Source organism: Schistocerca serialis, chromosome 1 (assembly GCF_023864345.2).
Source record: "Schistocerca serialis cubense isolate TAMUIC-IGC-003099 chromosome 1, iqSchSeri2.2, whole genome shotgun sequence".
Lineage (NCBI taxonomy): Eukaryota > Metazoa > Arthropoda > Insecta > Orthoptera > Acrididae > Schistocerca > Schistocerca serialis.
Window position 1 is genome coordinate 911,230,495 of NC_064638.1, and position 19,793 is coordinate 911,250,287.

A 19,793-nucleotide genomic window follows, 5' to 3' on the forward strand; every position below is an offset into this window, starting at 1 on the left:
AGATCCATTGAAATTTATAGAACTTCTGAAACTGACTATTTGGTTAAAGACATACATGCTTCTATCAAATAAATAAAAGTAAAATGTTATAACTAAGTAGTTATTACAGCTCTTTTTAATCAGTTCTGACTACAAACACTACACGCCCACTGGTAAATCTGATAACTGAAAAGTTAATTTGTTGCAATTAAACTATTGTCACAAAAATGCATCTTCCTAATATGAACATTCTGATTATCACAGACACAGTTTCTGTATCTTCACTGGCCCAGTATCACAAATTATATTCTATTTTGGGACGACTGTTAATGGCTATGAAAGTTGAAACATATTTAATATATTGAAAATGTACTTGGACATAACATTTCTACAAACTTAGAGTGTAAAATATGTAATTTTATTCACCTGAGTAAATACACAGTTCCACAGAGCACTTATTTATTGATACACTATCTAATAAATGACAGGAACCAAATTGCGCCATATTATTGAATGTTCTGGACAATCTCCACAATGAATATACAGGATTCACACAAGCAAGCTACAAAAATTTATAATACAATAAAATCACATTATATGCATTAATCTTTTTGTACAGTATCAACAGTTTAACTGTTTAGACTGTCCTATTATCTTAAAGAACATTTTCACAGAAAATAATTTTTTTGCTCTCAGAATGTTCACAGTTGATTTCTGAGTCATGCAATAGTATTAACAGTATTATTTACAGTTTATGCACAGAACAATAATCTTACAAAAATAATCTCACTAGGAATCTGCTCTGTTGAACAGAGCTGTACAGCTGATTAAAATACAGCCATTTGTCACAAAAATAAATAGTTCTATTTTTTTATGAACAAAACACAGCCTAGATCACATTTTAATTGTTCCTATCATTTCAACCAGATTAGGCCATCTTAGGATTTAAAATTCTGGTGGGCGGAAACTACCACTGGTGTCAGCACATTACTTCAATCTACTGCTTATGCATCACATCTGGCAAACTCTGTGGGATTCATGCTGAAGACAGTACTATAGCACATCACCAACATCCTTTTTCATCACTTCCATCACTGCATTCCATGAAACCGTTACAGACTCTGCTTTTTGGCAAACATTCCCCAAGGGGGCACCTATGTCCCCTGCAGAAAGGTTCAGGTTTCTTTAGAGATCGTCCATTTTGGTTCATGGATTGTGTTATCCATGGCATGTAATTTGATACCTTTGTATAAACTCCAGGACGATTTGCTCTTGCACAGCCATAGCCATTACTTGTTACTCCATACAATGTCCAGCGACCATCTGGTTCCTAAATAGATAGACAATGATAGTATAGAAATATAATTCCTTACATTAATTACCATTTATTAATGGACAACTGTTTTCAATTTTTGAAATCAGTACCTGACACATCAGAGGACCACCTGAATCACCAAGGCAGGCATCTCTTCCACCTCTATCAAATCCAGCGCAAAACATGTTTTCTGTAACTCTGTAAAGTGGGAGAAGCACTGTTCTTTTCCTGCACTCTGCTGTTGTTATTATAGGAAGCTGTACCTCCTGCAGTGTATCAGCTGCAACAAAAAAATAATAATTTTCTGGGATGTGACTAGTCATAGATATAACTGTGTACTTAAAAATGTGAGAAGCACATTTTTAATCTTGCCGTAATTTGAAGTATTCCATCATTATCTATAAGGACTAGGAAGTCTAGCTTGATCTTGTATCTACCTATTTTTCCTATGCACTCATTATTGACTAGATCAAGAAGTTAAAACCCTGATAAATTCCTTTGCACTCTGTCTAAGCAACTCTGATACTAATTCCAATAATTACACTATCCTTTGAGCACTGCAGTCTTTCTGGGAGTCTGTGTACAAAAAGGGTTATAAAACAAAGTGTGATGGCTAAGGGAAAGAAGGGTTAGCAATCTTATCTCTTTTGTCTGCATCATCTCCGACATAAAACACACTTTGTATTCAAAAATTAAACAATATCTATGAAAATAAAACAGTTCTAATCATTTGAATACACAAAAAATATTGATTTATTATTACCACTCATTACCAAATGATAACGAAGATATTTATTGACAAGTATACAGAGATTTCAGGTCATAAGTAAAGTAGGCAACATATACAAAACTGAGCCAATTCAAGTATGGCATGTATACATAAACAGCTGTACAGATCCTGTTTCAAACTTATTCTTGAGTTCAGTAGTTCTGAAACACTACACATCACAAACTTTTGACCCAAAGTTTGCTGTGTCTCTGTCACTGCCAACCCAATCTATAAAATAATAATGGGTGGAGCAGTACTGCCATTACCATTATTGACTTTTCATTTCAGTATGCTGTGCAGTGTTTGAGCTATCTGTGCTAGAATGAATGAATATACAGTTCCTGATTTGTGTTCACCCACAACTACTGATGGTGGTCCCCCCCCCTCCCCTCATACCCCAAACACACAGAGGGAGTAGGGAGAGAGGGGGAGGGAGGGGGAAGGTGGAGGGCAAAGTTTCATTCAACAGAGATCACAAAAGCAGACGCTAAATTTATTCACGTAGAAGAAGAGGAAAAATAAAAAGAAGGAAAAGACATATTTTTCATTTATTTTGTTTGTGATATACTTACGGAATATTCGGCCATCTTCAAACAATTGCCCCCACCCTATGACTGTGCATAGTCGGCCATCTTTGAGAACTGAGTCTGGCTTTGGCAAGCATATAGGTCGCACATAATCACTGAATGCTACAGGACCCTGCATACGCAGCAGTGTTATGTCATTGATAAAGCCATTGTCAATGTAGTTTGGATGCAATATTATATCGGTTATTGGCATTTGCTGCTCATATGGTGATGGAAAACTTGTTCCTCTTCTCAAAGCACCAAGTCGAGCAACCCAGAAGTCGTCAAGTGCACTGCATGACAAGAAAACATTATTATTATACAATAAGCATACAAAACACCTATATCCACATGTGACAATAAGTTTATTTTTTTCCCTTAATATGAGGAATGTATTAATGAAATGCAGCACAGAAAAGAAAACATTATACAAGGCATGGAATCACAGTACTGTTTGTGACAGGATAATTACTTCCATGAACACAATTTTGTTTTAGTCTAGCTGTGCCACTGCACTACCAATATTCTGGTGATACAGTTCTCATGTTCACTGCCATGTACAGGTGAACATTACTATGTAGATTGCCATGAATCAATAGGTTGCCTCTGGCTTGCGAGTGGACTGATTTTCGGCCAGAGGGGTCGCAGGTATAGTACTGAGTCTCTGGTAGTGGCATCTGCACACTCACTCTCTTGGAGCTGAGCCAGTGAGCAGGAAGGAAGTAGTGTGGTAAGCAAGTGGTCAGGTGTGTCCGGCCTCTGATATGTGGCCTGAGTCGTTTAGGCTGCTCCAGGGAGTCCTGAATTTGTCACTGAGCTGGACCACCAGATACATGGGGCTTTTCTTGGCAGAAGTTGAAAAATAATGAGTTACATGACCAGAACAATGCGACTATATGGAGTCAGTAGACAAAAGGTGGCAGCAGGTGGATCATTGCAGGCCAAGGGCACATTTTGCTGTTGCCTTCCAGCTACAGGGATGATAGTTGCTGGTCACTGTGGCCGAACGGTTCTAGGCATTTCAGTCTGGAACCGCGTGACCGCTACAGGTTCGAATCCTGCCTTGGGCATGGATGTGTGCGATGTCCTTAAATTCCCGCCTTTTTTCAGTTTCTTCAGTTTCAATCTACAGTTCATAACCAATAGATTGTAGTCAGAATCCACATCTGCCCCTGGAAATGTCTTACAATTTAAAACCTGGTTCCTAAATCTCTGTCTTACCATTATGTAATCTATCTGATACCTTTCAGTATCCCCAGGATTCTTCCAGGTATACAACCTTCTTTCACGATTCTTGAACCAAGTGTTAGCTATGATTAAGTTATGCTCTGTGCAAAATTCTACAAGGCGGCTTCCTCTTTCATTTCTTCCCCCCAATCCATATCCACCTACTATGTTTCCTTCTCTCCCTTTTCCTACTGTCGAATTCCAGTCACCCATGACTATTAAATTTTCGTCTCCCTTCACTACCTGAATAATTTCTTTTATCTCGTCATACATCTCATCAATTTCTTCATCATCTGCAGAGCTAGTTGGCATATAAACTTGTACTACTGTAGTAGGCATGGGCTTTGTGTCTATCTTGGCCACAATAATGCGTTCACTATGCTGTTTGTAGTAGCTAACCCGCACTCTTATTTTTTTATTCATTATTGAACCTACTCCTGCATTACCCCTATTTGATTTTGTATTTATAACCCTGTAATCACCTGACCAAAAGTCTTGTTCCTCCTGCCACCGAACTTCACTAATTCCCACTATATCTAACTTTAACCTATCCATTTCCCTTTTTAAATTTTCTAACCTACCTGCCCGATTAAGGGATCTGACATTCCACGCTCCGATCCGTAGAATGCCAGTTTTCTTTCTCCTGATAACGACGTCCTCTTGAGTAGTCCCCGCCCGGAGATCCGAATGGGGGACTATATTACCTCCGGAATATTTTACTCAAGAGGACGTCATCATCATTTAATCATACAGTAAAGCTGCATGTCCTTGGGAAAAATTATGGCTGTAGTTTCCCCTTGCTTTCAGCCGTTCGCAGTACCAGCACAACATGACTTCACATATAGCACTGAAATTTAATTGTTTCCTTCTTAGCACTCATGCAGGAGCTGTTTACTGCTTATAAATAACCTTTTGTTTGCCTCATACAGGGGGAGCTTTCTGTTGCTCATGGACCAGCAACAGCACTTTCTGTCATATGTTTTGGGTACTCTCATGGTGGTTGAATTCTTGCTCAAGAGTGAGAGTGTTGATTGAAGTATGGACATTGTATTTAGTATAAATACTGGCTTTTCTTTCTGAAATGTCAAGAGAAAAATAAATTGCTTGGCTTAGCTTGTGGGTCACTGAGGTCAGCATTTTGTTGCAGTATGGTTTTATGTATCTGATCTTTGTTTTAAAATTTGCACTTTGTGTGTTTTAGAAGCAGCTAATTTCGACATCCTCGCCAGACTATTGTGAGGCGTGCTGGTCGCCAGTGACTTCAGGGCCAGTCTTGCTTACACACTTCAGCTCCATAGTTGATTGGAAGCTTTAGTACCTGATTTTGAGAAAGCTGTTTTGCTTCGTTAATGTGTTATGGTGTTCATTGTTTAATTCAGGGTGTTTAAAGTGCTTCTTGTTCTGCTGAAGCCTGGCCGATTGTATATAAATTTTAATTGTGCTGTAGTTTTCCAATTTCATATTTCATGGTTGATTTAAACCTAATCTCTGTTCAGTTTAAAATTTAACTGATCAAACTTAAACAAGAAATTTGCATTTTGGTATTTAAATATTCACCATTCAGTTTGAAGTTTAATTGTCTCTTCCTGTAATCTTAAAGAAAATTACTATGCTGCCTTTTGTCTGCATTTGTTTTAAAGTTGGCTTCTATTATTAATAAATGTTGTTCAGACTGGTAGTCCATTGTGAATGATGTTCAACCTCCCACTCATCCAGTCCTTCCACATTCTATCCTGAAAGTGCTCAGGCACCATGCCTGCTACATACGTAAGCAAAGATGAATACTACAGTACTGAAATCTAGAAGGTGGCAAAATGTATGTAGAAACTCATAATATGGAACTTTCAACAAACTAAGTTTTCTGTCATTTTAAATTATTGTAGTTTTGACACCTTAGCAACAAAATATAACAGTGATAGTTTTGGGACAAAGCAAGCACCAGCCAGGTTTGGACCAGCTTGACAATTGTGCATAATGCTCAGAAACACCATGATACTATGAGGTATGTCAATACTGGTTTATTGCTGAAAAAAATGAACACACATTCATTCTGACTTAGCACTAAAAAGAACACAACACTTACAAATAAATATAATGTCATAATTTAAACATTCAAGCAGAAGTATTCTAATACTCCCTCCTCTTTCCTTCCTTCATACCACACCTGCCCCACCTTGCATTGCTCTTCTGACAAAAAATTTAAAATTATGAGGGGTAGTATAATTATTATCTGAAAAACAGTTGTGGGGACACAAGCTCTATGGACTTCCATCCGCAAGAATATCACTGTAAAAACAGTATGTCTGGACCTGGGGCAGTGTGTTCTGAGAGGCCAAGTGCTTAAGTTGCACCTGTCCATATAATGTGTATCAATAAATATCGTGCATGTGAATGGGTAACATTGAGAGTTATTACACATCATGAACACTGTGTTCATTACCCAAATCCTACATTAGTGACCCTGAGCTTTTTGACAACCATGCCACAACATTCTCGTGTGACACATTGCTCCACCTCACAAGAATCCAGCACCTTATTGACATGAACCCTACACACACTGGCGGTCAGCCAAATACAGTCAATGACAGCAAGTGTTACGAGTGTTTATCTAAAGACTTTTCACCCCTATAAGATGGAAATTGCAATACTTCTGTGTTTAATACCCACACAACAATACAACCATTGTCACATCAGCACAGACATAAGAACTGTTATATCCTAGCCAGTAATGCCACCCGAGCCCGCTGCCAAAAGGTTGGCAGCATCAAAGTCCGGACGCCGTCCGCATAAGCAGCGCCAGCGAGACAGCAAATCGCCGCAAGTCTGCGCGCGCCACCGCTGGCTTCTGGGTTCTTAAGCGCTGGAGTCGCGAGCGCTAGGACAGTTCTGTATTCGCCGCTCAGTTGTATACTCGCCACCGAATTGTGTACTTGCTAGTCAGTTGTGTGTTCATCGCAGTTGTTTGTCGTCAGTTGTCAGTTGTTTGTCCTGTCAGTTGTTTGTCGTCAGCTGACGCTGACCTAGCCGCTCCGACTCGAACTAGACAGATCTCTGTAGACACAGAGTTCACAACCGTGTTGCTGTATCTTCATTAATAAAGATAAGTACCGACTTTTATTTAATCAGAGTGTTTGGGTTTTCATCTTTCTGTTCACTGTTCCAGCGGACCGATCGGCCCACTATTAAAAGTGTGGCGGTGACTTCGTAAGCCGTTTCTACAGCGAATTGTTTGTCCCTACGAATGCCGCCACAAAAAGAACTATGATATTGAACTTCTATCACCCACAGTGTCTTTAACAAACACTGAAAATAGTGCTACGAGTGCTTATGTGGACACTGACCTCGTCAAACTACATAACGAAGGGACGACGACGATCAGTGGTAATAAACAATGGCGCTACCCTGGCGCCCCCACCATTCTCAAGTACAATATTCCAATTGACACACATTTCGCTAGTACTAATGCTACTTGCAAGTCTCCCTATCAACAGAGTGACTCTACAGTTATTGAGATGTCAGGCATTGGCAGGCTAATTACAGACACCAACCACAGTGACATAACAAATGTCGAATGATCAGTGACAATAAACAAACATGCAGGTCAGTGTATTTGGTGGTCTCAGGGATAGATAATGCCAGTTAACAGTGGTTTTGAACAGAATGTCATATCTGCAAACCGCTTTTGTTCTCACGTCATGAAGGTGATGTCATGGCAGCTGCTCCACGTACCATGGTACACCTCGGGCGCGACGTCATGGTCCTGCTGGCCGCATCACACCCCATTCCCCAGTTTGCATTGGGATACACTGATGCCTGCTGGTATGGATGCACGACATGACCATTTTACCATAACCACACATCAACAGCTACCACGATGCCACAAAAGTTGCATCAACAGCACTAAGACCACAAGATGGATATCAGAATTACAACCTGACTGCTACAACACCTGCACTGACAATGAAGGTTGTCAAGTTCGAGCCAAACATCACTGCCACACCTACAGTGAACCCCAAAGCATGTGGGATGATGACCTACCACAAATTTATACAGTCTATGATGATTACACGACATGCCACCTATCCTATGGGCACACCACATGGACCTCCAACATTGCGATGGCCTCTAACCAACAATGACTTCACCCCACCTAATGCGATGCGCATTAAGACCGAGGGGTGCGATGCTGTTAACATGGACTTACTTGCTACACCACTCATGCTGTGTGCTACGTTTCATTACACTGACACCACCACAGCAACCGTGATGCGACTAACAGAACAGTTGGCACAGTGGACACATGGACAAACACCACCAGAAAACTGTGATATCCAACAGAAATATATTTCTCCATAGTTTACTGATGCCTCTCTATGTCACATTGGTGACAGCATAGAGATATCAGCCATGCTGCGACACTCGGATGATGTCACCGCCCGGCCAGTCATGCCACACACCGGATTGCAGATCAAACTGCAATATCACGCCATACCATGCCGACAGGTACAACAAACAGTGACCATACCTCATTAGGCCACCACAGTTGAGCAACGTCATGCAACTATTGCACCGCGACAACTCAGTGGGACCAACACAAAATGACCACTACAGCAACCACCTAGCATCTGTCAAACTCCACCTGCTTCCCATGCACACAGACTAACCAGAAGTGTCATTTGCTTTTTGCAAATGTATGATGAGGACAGCAGGGATCGAGGATGACCAGAGCCAGCTGTTAATACTTCTCAGCCATCTCAGTGAACAAGCGGATCTTGTCAGCAATCTACTGCTAAATACTCTGACCACGCACAAGTATGAGATGGTGAAGTCACTAATATTACAATGATTATCACCCATGCGGGAGCAAGAACTGCACATTGCCATAAATGAGACGATGCTGGGCAATGACACACCATTGGTCTTACAGCACAAACTGAACCTGAAAATTAATAACAACCTTACTACAAGACTGCGCCCTATGGTCGTTTTGGTTATTCAAGCTCCCAGAGCAAATAGAGACAGCATTTCTAGTACATGCGAACACACCACTGGAAATGTGCCTGTAACTGTCTGATAGGATGCTGGTGCTTGCAAGTCACCAGACACTAATCAGTGACAGGACACCTATCTGCGACTGCCACGACAGCAATGGATATGGTGCACAACAGACAAGAAAGGCAGCAGCGGCAGACAATGCAAAACACTGCGTGCAGACCCCAGGCAACCTCCTCCTCCCCCTCGCAATTGGATCCTAGGTTCCTTGCAGGCCGCGACCACTGCTACACCACAACAACCACTGTGCACAGACCCAGCTCCTGCAGGAAATAAATAAACAAGGGAGACATCTGATGCCTAGGCCACCACAACACAGCTCAGCCAAAACAAAACAACAAGTGGCTTCTACTGGTTTCACGCATGTTTCGGCGCCGACGCACACCACTGCCAACAGCCATGCAGCTACCCACACTACACTGGTGGACTGCCTTAGGTGCACCAGCCCACCTCCCTACAACAAGTCATCTTTCTATTGGAGATACCAAAACACATAACACGTGGGCAGACGGCGAGCGACTGTTTGTTCATGACCGCCAGCTACACCTGTACCTGCTGGTCGATACAGGCAAGGAAATCAGCACACTACCCACACATCTCACCACAGGAGGTTACAAGCCCTCAACCATACAGCTCTGAGTGGCAAATGATTAAATAATACTGGTAATGGGGACAACCTCTGTGATGCTACACCTAGACAACCGCATCCATGCACTTCCTTTGTGGCCGAAACAGTGGAACCGGTGCTTGGAGTGGATTTCCTCCATCATTACCAGCTCATCCAGGATCTCAGCAGAGCTTTGTTGCTACAAGGTGATGGACTACATCCTGCAGGGGGCATCTGCAGTGACAGTCTGCTGTCCACCACAGACCTCTCCCTCCACCGATAGATATGGAGACCCCAGCGGATCTTGCATTACAATGTGCAACAGTGTGTGAAGAACTCCATGAAAAGATCACAGCCAATGTTAACTTCTGTAAAGAGAACAACAAAACATGTACAGAAAACGTGCAGCTACGCATCTGCTATCACGAACTGGACAGCCAACAACAACGAATCTGGCAGTAACTAAAGATGGCCCGGCGCACCCGAGAGCCACAGGTTAACTGTACAACCACTAGCATGGAGACACAAGTTAGTACAGTGCTTATTATAGTTGGTTATGCAACTCTTATGAGCGGGTTGAACAGAGGCAGGTCGAATAGTGACTCTTTCTGCTCTTGCAAGCAGGTTACCCACCGACAAGGCTACGACCCCTGTGGAGAGATCAGACAACAGGATTCCGCTGCCTGGACCACCCCTGCCAAACAAAACAGTTAGCATAGTTATGGATGGCACCATGCACAGAATTAATACAACTCTAGGACTGCCCGTACACCACTACCCCCACTGCCTAGCCCCCCCAAAAACTCAAGGTGGCCAAGGTAGACATTGAAGAATTCCTCCAGGATGGTATAATCAGACCTTTGGCCAGTGCACGGGCATCACCTATCACAATATGGCCAAAGAAAGATGGTACATGGCGCCTCTGTGGCAACTACGGGTACTGGACTGTAAAAGAGCATACTCCCAAATACCTATGGCCATGAAGGACATTCACAAAACGGCCATTATCATCCATTTGGTTTATATGTATTCTTATTCATGCAGTTTGGGTTGGAAAATGCCGCACAGACATGGCAAAGATTCATTGTTGGTTTGTTTTTCAGTGTGCCACACTGTTACAGTTATTTGGACAACATAACTATATTCTCAAAATCCACAGAGAAATACGAACGACACCTTCGTGGAGCACAAGACAAGCTATCACAACACAGGGTGGAAATTAATGCTGACAAATACAGACTGCAACAGCCTTGGATCATGTTTGTTGGCCACTTAGTCAACACAACAGGCATACAGTCCACACAGGACAAAACTGTGTGGATTACTAACAGTCCCTTCCCACAAATTACCAAGAACTACATAAATTTCTTGGTGTTGTCAATTTCTACTGACAACACTTACCCCATGCAGCTGAAACTCTACTTCCCATTGCAGAATCTCTACAGGGGAAAAATAAAATTGGGGAAGACAAAGCTAACATGGACAGCCGAGATGCAAACTGCATTCAACAACATTAAAGATCAACTAGCACCATCTCTCTCACACTACCTTCACCGGATGCTCATCTTACCATTACATCAGACATGAGCAACTGAGCGATAGGCACTGTATTACAGCAGAAAGTACCAGAGATGACACAACCTCTCCATTTTTTCTCGAGGAAACTGACAGACTCTCAAAGGAAGTGGTCGACCTTTGACCATGAACTACCGGCCATGTATGAAGCGGTGCACTACTTGCACGATGGTATTAAAGGGAGACCACTACCTGTCTATATAGACCATCGACCATTAGCTGATGCAGTAAAGAATCCACCCTCAATGCCACACCATGTAGGTTTAGGCACTTGGACCACATCTCACAGTTCACAACAGGCATTCGCCACATGTGCAGAGTGGATGATATGGTTGCGGACTACCTGTTCCGCATAGCAGCCGTGACCACTCAACTGGATTTCGATAACCTTGCAGATGCCCAGGCAGCAGATGTGGACCTGGAACGATTATTGTCAGGTGGCAACACTGGATTACAACTATGACAAGACCCAGTGCCTGGAACCAACAAACTAGTTTGGTGCGACATGTCAACGGGGAGGCAAAGACCTTTCATCCCTGCCAACTGTCACTGAACAATATTCAACTTTCTGCATAGCTTAGCTCACCCCGGAGTCTGCCCCCTTATGAAACTACTTTTGGAGCATTGTGTGTGGCCGAATATGAAGAGGGATTAAGTCACATGGACACGAGTATGCATTCCTTGCCACAGAGTGAAGACAGGACAACACAACCAGCCACTGTTAGGGAGCTTCCCTGTCCTGAAGGGCTGTTTTTGCCCTGCACATATAGATTTAGTGGGGCCACTACCTCAATCTAACTGATTTCATTACATCCTATCAGTCATCAACTGAACGTCCAGTGCATGGAGGCTGCACCGCTCAGGGACATATCAATGGAGGCAGTGGTGAGATCATTCGTCGACCTATGGACAGCAAGATTTGGCTGCTCTGAGTCACTAACAACCGATCAGGGTAAACAATTCAAATCGAACTGGTTTACGGAACTGTGCCACCTCTGCAGCTGCCACCAATTCCATACCACAGCCTACCATCCACAGTCAAATGGCCTAGTGGAACAGTGGCACCATACGCTGAAAACAGCACTGGTGTGCCACAATAACAAATGGTCGGAGGCTCTACCCTGGGTGCAGCTGGGTATCAGAACGGCCCACAATGAGGACCTCAATATCTCACTAGCGGAGATTCTCTACAGCAAAGTGATTAGCCTCCCTGCACAATTTGTCACCCAGACAATGGACAAAAGCAATGAGGACCTCCTAGACCTCTTACGACGGGTCAGAGAATGGATACGCAGCATCAGAGTCCCACCACTGTTGCACCACACAACACCCACTGTATTTGTGCATAAAAACCTACAGACTTGCATTCACATAATGCCATCAAGCCAGCATTGCATCCAGTGTACAGTGGACCATATGAAGTAATAAGATGGGGACCCAACACATTTGAAATCACGCTAGGCGACAAATCCACTACTGTGTCCATCAATAGACTGAAGCCAGCATGGACTTTGGCAGAGATGTCAGGGAACAATACCACCCCTTTGATGTCTTGCCACAAGACAACCCCTTTTTAAGTCACAGTCAATGTCAAGCACTACCGTCCAGAAGGTATCACAGTGTCTCTACATGACACGACAATCGTGGTATCTCTCACGTATGAAAACTAACAGGTTGGCAACAGCATGGTGTTGCAATCATTTTACTACTCCACACTGATACCACAATCAGTCAATATAGCTGCACTGTTACCTACACTATCCAGGGACGACATCCTGCATGTGTCAGCCCCAGACCCAGACACAGGATCAGCCTACACCGCCACCATAGGATCACGTACAACCACCGGCGGATGACCCAACGATGACACCTCCAGTACCACCTACTCAGTCAGCACCAACATCATGAACATGCAGACTGCTGCGCCACCCAAAACATCTAGATGAGTACTAACTAGACAGCATCTCCAGAGATGACCTACACCACACTGCAACACTGCTTCAGCTCTCCATGCAGGGGGGACAAGCTCTATGGGCTTGCTGCAAAAACAGTATCTCTGGACCAGGCAGTATGTTCTGAGATGCCAAGTGTTTAATTTGTACCTGTCTGTAAAATGTGTATAAATAAATATTATGTATGTGAATCGGTAATGATGACAGTCATTGCACATCATGAACATTGTGTTCATAATCCAAATCCTACAAAATTATATAATTATGTTTTGTTTGTTTGTATGATTGCATCTGCAGTTTTGGAACTGCTCTGAATAACCCTAACCACAGCACTATAGCAGGATGCTAAGAAGCCAAAACAGAATGGCTCAACTGATTGATAAATGGTGTATTGTGTGGCAATTCATTTTTTGCATTCAATATATAATCCATGGCAAGTTTGTGAAAATGTGCAGCAACAATGCCACATCATCTGACACAGTGGTTAAGTGGTGCAAACACTTCCAGTGTGACCTTAAAGTCTGAGTGGTGATGAATGAAATGAAAGCCTCCACTCTCTCTAAAGAACTGGGAATCGCAAGAAATTGGAGATCCTGTTACTTTAAGACCAGCATATGAAAAAGCAACAGTAGAAAAAGTGAAGACCAGCCATGGATTAGTTTTCAACATCTACAGTGATAAAGGTCACTGTCTGCAAGAGTCCACGATTCCTCACAATCATTCCAATAGCCTGCTGAACTGAGGCAGCAGGAAAAATGATGCAGCATCTCAGGGCAATACAGGCGACTTCTTTAGACACCGTGATTTGATTTTATGTAAGAGACAAAACAACAGCCATTTTTACCCCCTGTTGCTCACACATAACCTTAGTTTATTGTGTGGTTTCACTCCCTGTCATTCTAATAAAGAGAATCAGTACCCTTGAAACTAGTAGGAGACCCTTTACTAGGTCTTTGTTAGTCAGAAGTATGACCCCATTGCTCACAACTTCCTTTGATTCCCACCACAGTGTTTCAAGCAGACAAACATATTCAACGTTAGTATTATGATTCAAATACTAACAAAGAGATAGAGGGGCTGGCCAGTTCTTACCTCAGCTCAGTACAGCCGATAGATACACATAAAACACATAAAACAGAACCGAAAATTTACGTTCCTAGCTTTCGGAACAAATGTTCCTTCATCGGGGAGGAGAGAGGGGAAAGAAAGGGAAGAAGGGAAAGGAGATTCAGTTACTCACAACCCAGGTTATGAAGCAACAGGGAAAGGAAAATAGGGAGGGTAGCAACGATGGAGGCATGGTTGTCAGAGGGAAGCCAAAGATATTCTACTGTAAGTACTGTGCCAGCTTCAAACCAAAGAGGATGCATACAGAAGTAAAGAGGTATATAGTATAAAGATAAACACAACTATGTAGGATGAAAAGATGTGTGAATGGCTAAAGAAGAAAGGGAAAGAGGAGAAGACTGAAGAGTAAATGGGAGTGAGGTTGTTTAACGTAGGTTCAGTCCAGGGGGATGGCGGGATGAAAGGATGTGTTGGAGTGCAAGTTCCCATCTCCACAGTTCAGAGGGACTGGTGTTGGGTGGGAGAAGCCAAATGGCACATACGGTGTAGCAGGTTCCTAGGTCCCTAGAATTATGCTGGAGGGCATGCTCCGCTACTGGGTATTGGGCATCTCCTAGGCGGACAGTTCGTCTGTGTCCGTTCATGCGCTCAGCCAGTTTAGTTGTTGTCATGCCGATGTAAAAGGCTGTGCAGTGCAGGCATGTCAGTTGATAAATGACATGTGTAGTTTCACACGTGGCCCTGCCTTGAATTGTGTATGTTTTACCAGTAGCGGGGCTGGAGTAGGTGGTTGTGGGGGGATGCATGGGGCAGGTTTTGCAGTGGGGTCGGTTACAGGGGTAGGAACCGCTGGGTGGAGAAGGTAGTCTGGGAATATTGTAGGGTTTAACAAGGATGTTACGGAGGTTAGGGGGGCGACGAAAGGCAACTCTGGGTGGTGTGGGGAGAATTATGTCAAGGGATGATCTCATTTCAGGGGTTGACTTGAGAAAGTCATATCCCTGGCGGAGTAATTTGTTGATGTTTTTGAGGCCAGGATAATATTGGGTGACAAGGGGGATGCTTCTGTGTGGTCTGGGGGTAGGAACATTGTTGTTGGATGGGGAGGAATGTATTGCTCAGGAAATCTTTCCTCTCCCGCAACTATCCCGCAGACCTTGTCCACAAACAGATTTCCCGAGCAATACATTCCTCCCCATCCAACAACAATGTTCCTACCCCCAGACCACACAGAAGCATCCCCCTTGTCACCCAATATTATCCTGGCCTCGAAAACATCAACAAATTACTCCGCCAGGGATATGACTTTCTCAAGTCAACCCCTGAAATCAGATCATCCCTTGACATAATCCTCCCCACACCACCCAGAGTTGCCTTTCGTCGCCCCCCTAACCTCCGTAACATCCTTGTTAAACCCTACAATATTCCCAGACTACCTTCTCCACCCAGCGGTTCCTACCCCTGTAACTGACCCCGCTGCAAAACCTGCCCCATGCATCCCCCCACAACCACCTACTCCAGCCCCGCTACTGGTAAAACATACACAATTCAAGGCAGGGCCACGTGTGAAACTACACATGTCATTTATCAACTGACATGCCTGCACTGCACAGCCTTTTACATCGGCATGACAACAACTAAACTGGCTGAGCGCATGAACGGACACAGACGAACTGTCCGCCTAGGAGATGCCCAATACCCAGTAGCGGAGCATGCCCTCCAGCATAATTCTAGGGACCTAGGAACCTGCTACACCGTATGTGCCATTTGGCTTCTCCCACCCAACACCAGTCCCTCTGAACTGCGGAGATGGGAACTTGCACTCCAACACATCCTTTCATCCCGCCATCCCCCTGGACTGAACCTACGTTGAACAACCTCAATTCCATTTACTCTTCAGTCTTCTCCTCTTTCCCTTTCCTCTTTAGCCATTCACGCATCTTTTCATCCTACATAGTTGTGTTTATCTTTATACTATATACCTCTTTACTTCTGTATGCATCCTCTTTGGCTTGAAGCTGGCACAGTACTTACAGTAGAATATCTTTGGCTTCCCTCTGACAACCATGCCTCCATCGTTGCTACCCTCCCTATTTTCCTTTCCCTGTTGCTTCATAACCTGGGTTGTGAGTAACTGAATCTCCTTTCCCTTCTTCCCTTTCTTTCCCCTCTCTCCTTCCCGATGAAGGAACATTTGTTCCGAAAGCTAGGAACGTAAATTTTCGGTTCTGTTATATGTGTTTTATGTGTATCTATCGGCTGTACTGAGCTGAGGTAAGTACTGGCCAGCCCCTCTATCTCTTTGTTAGTATTTGTTTCACATCTCATATGAGATTTTCCATTAATCATTTAGTATTATGATTGTCATTTTGCCCGTTAAAGCCCACAATACTGATTTTTAACAATTTATGAAGAAACAGACACTGGTAACAATCTTGAAGCTATACTAAACATGTGAAATTTATTAACAATCGTGGGATCTGACATTAGCTGCATTAAGTATGAAGATATTACTTGTTGGTCACCCATGAAAATTTGTGCCAGACCAGGACTCAAATCTGGATTTCCAATCTTTGAGTTGGTTCTGGAAGTGTGTTCAGGTAGCTGAAATGGCTAAGCCAACAGATTGAAGATAATCCCTGTGGAAGGTACTGCCCTTGGCCGTATGTGAAAACTTGTGAGGAGTGAGGCACACTGGGATGGCTCCTAAGTGCTTGCAAGCACAAAGGGAAGCTGACTGACTGGCAGAAGACATTTTAATCAACAAGGAACTACATCACATCTTACAAAATGAGTCAACTTCACCAAACTTATCTTCAATATTTTCTATAAAAAAGAACAATTCAGTAGTGGCAAAAGTCTCGCCATCTGTCCTGGAAAAAAGTAAGTAATGGGGAAGGGTTACACGCCAATCCAGTGGGTGTGTCATCTATATCCAACAATATTTTGTGACAATATTAAATTTAGCACTAACAAATAAAATCACCACTCCTCATTCTTACAATGAGCACACATAGGGAACTGTCCCCTTGAAGGAATACACTGCTTACGATAAGGCACCACTTGAAATAGTGGACATTACAATATTATGGCAGTCCAAGAGCCTGTACTTATCTAAATTGCCAGTCACCCGTCCAATATAAACACAAGCAGAATATGATGGGCTGATGCTTTTTGGCTGTTTGAGACAATCCCATTAAATATGGACCAAATAATATTTGGAGCAGGACCATCGACTTGCCCTTTGAGTGGAAACTATTGTGGAAGGAGAGTGAGGCAAAAAATCAGAAAAATGCCATTAACAGGGATTACAAAGCTGTAACTGATTCAACTATCTGAGCTTGACACAGGCAAAGGCAAGCAGTGGTGTGATGTCACTGCACTAAAATTGTTAATAGTGTCAACACACACTGGCTTAGTGGAAGGCAAGACTGCCTGGGTCACCCCATGGTGCACTGGAGGCTGTTTTCCATGCAGGCCTAACTCTGCCATCTGCCAATGGTTGAATAGCCATTCTTTGCCACTGATATAAGTTCATGTGATTCCACAATCTCAGCAACTTCAGCTACAGAATGGTCCGACAATGTTATGCCCTAGTTTGGACCTCAGGGCCAGCTGTTCATGGGACAATGATGTCCCTAATTAGTGGGTCTGTGCATGAGGTAGTGTACTAGGAACACCTCAAACTGACAGTTGTGAGAGAGATCTTGCAGGTCATCCATCCCCATCACATGCAATTGCTCAGGGCACTTGTGGTGTTGGTTAAATCATATACATACCACCACCACATGCATTTGATGACCAAAATACTGCATGAGTAACTGATATGGATCCTCAAAGTTACATCAATATCTACACTCCACAAGCCACCTTATGGTTTGTGGAGGAGTGTACTTTGTATGCCAGTGTGACTTCTTCCTTTCGCTATTCCAGCCACAAATGGTTCATGGGGTAAAAGGACTGCTGGCAAGCCTCTGTGTGGGCTCAAAACTGGCTGATTTTTATCTTCATAGTTTTTTCATGAGGTACACATTGGTGTACCAGTATACTAGTTAACTTTCCTAGGAACATATGCTCTTGGAACTTTAGAAGTAGAAAATACAGTAATTCAGAATGCAGCACCTGCAGTGTCTGCCACTGGAGGTAGCTGAGCATCGCTGTGACACTTTTCCACTTACTAAATGAATCTGGAATGAAACATGCTGCCCTTCTTAGGATCTTTTCTATTTTCTGTAACAATTTTATCTGATATGGATCCTAGACTGATGAGTAATATTCGAGTATTGTCTGAATGAGTGTTTTGTACAGTTCCTTTGTTTATCATCTACTTTTCCTGAGAATTCTTCCAATTAATCTCAGTCTGGCATTTGCCTTCCCTGCAATAAATTTTATGTCACTGTTCCACTTTAAATCACTTTGTAAAAATACTCCTAGATATTATGTGGAAGCAGCTGCTTCCAGTGACTGTTCTGCAATAGTGTGATCATAAAATAATGGGTCTTCTGTCAATGTGGTCACAATATGTTACATTTGTTCCTGTTGAGGAACAATTGCCACTACATGCACCAAGCATCAATCCTTTGCAGGTCTTCCTGCATTTTTCTACAATTTCCTAGCACTGCATCTCCTCCGTATACAACAGCATAATCTGTGAAAAGCCTTATGAAAGTCCTGATGACCTCCTTACATAACCTACTACATCATTTAGTTACATTGTGAGAAGTAGTGGTCCTCTCTCTTGGGAAACACCCAAAATTACTTTTATGTCTGAAGACTACTCTCCATTCCGAATGACATGCTGTGTTCTGCTTGCTAGATACTATTCAGCCCAATCACCCAGTTGGTCTGATAATCCATATGCTTCTATTTTGTTTATTAGGATCCAGTGCAGAACAGAATCTTACACCTTCTGGAATCAAGGAACACAACATCTACTTGGCTGCCTACATCTGCTACTTTCTGGGTCTCATGGATGAACTGAGTGAGCTAGGTTTCATGTGATCCTTCTTTTCAGAATCCATGTTTACTCCTATAAAGTAGATTCAAGTTAAGTTTCTCAGACACAGTAGAGGGCTTCAATCCTCCACATTGTCGTACAACCACGCACAGCTGGACATTAATAAGGCAGCCTCATTAACTTTATCAACGATACATTTTATCTGCCGCTGGAGCAAGTACTAGAGAAAGTAATTCTCCCACCTTCCTGTAGACTCTGTGATGCTAGCAAAGTGTAGGGGGCAGTGGGGAAAAGGGCTTTTCTGCAGGTAGTATGACAGTAAAAGTGATGGAGAGTATTAAGAAAAAGTTGTTTCATTAAAGCACTGGCAGGGGACGTGATCCCGTCTCCAAAACTTAACCTCTGCTGGAAGAAGACTGCTTTTCCTCTCACGAAAGACATAATGATTATTTATTTATTGGTCCAAGAATCAGTTTTGTACATACATTGTACATGTGATATAGAACAGTGGTAAATATAGTTAGTTTACAGTACAGTAGTCATTTTGACTACATTGTTGACATAATAAAAATGCATAATAATGCAGGTTGCTGTACTACATTGCATCTACATGTGATAGTAGTAGTTATTAAGTGAGATGACATGACAAGCACAATGTAAACTATTTTATGAATTGACAATTAGTGAAATTTGGTAAATGAGGTTCACTTATTACGATGTTCCATA

At 42.8% G+C, this 19,793-nt stretch overlaps 1 protein-coding gene across 1 annotated transcript in view; it reads right to left on the reverse strand.

Annotated features, from left to right (window-relative positions):
* Window positions 1-414: 414 nt before the first annotated feature.
* LOC126412088 (uncharacterized) overlaps window positions 415-19,793 on the reverse strand; it is a 144,403-nt gene continuing 125,024 nt past the window's right edge. The window contains exons 13-15 of the mRNA XM_050081508.1: window positions 2,636-2,922; window positions 1,405-1,574; window positions 415-1,309 (exon numbers count right to left, since the gene is read on the reverse strand). Of these exons, the coding sequence (XP_049937465.1) occupies window positions 1,043-1,309; window positions 1,405-1,574; window positions 2,636-2,922 (724 nt within the window). The 3' untranslated portion in view covers window positions 415-1,042. The remainder of the gene's footprint in view (window positions 1,310-1,404; window positions 1,575-2,635; window positions 2,923-19,793) is intronic.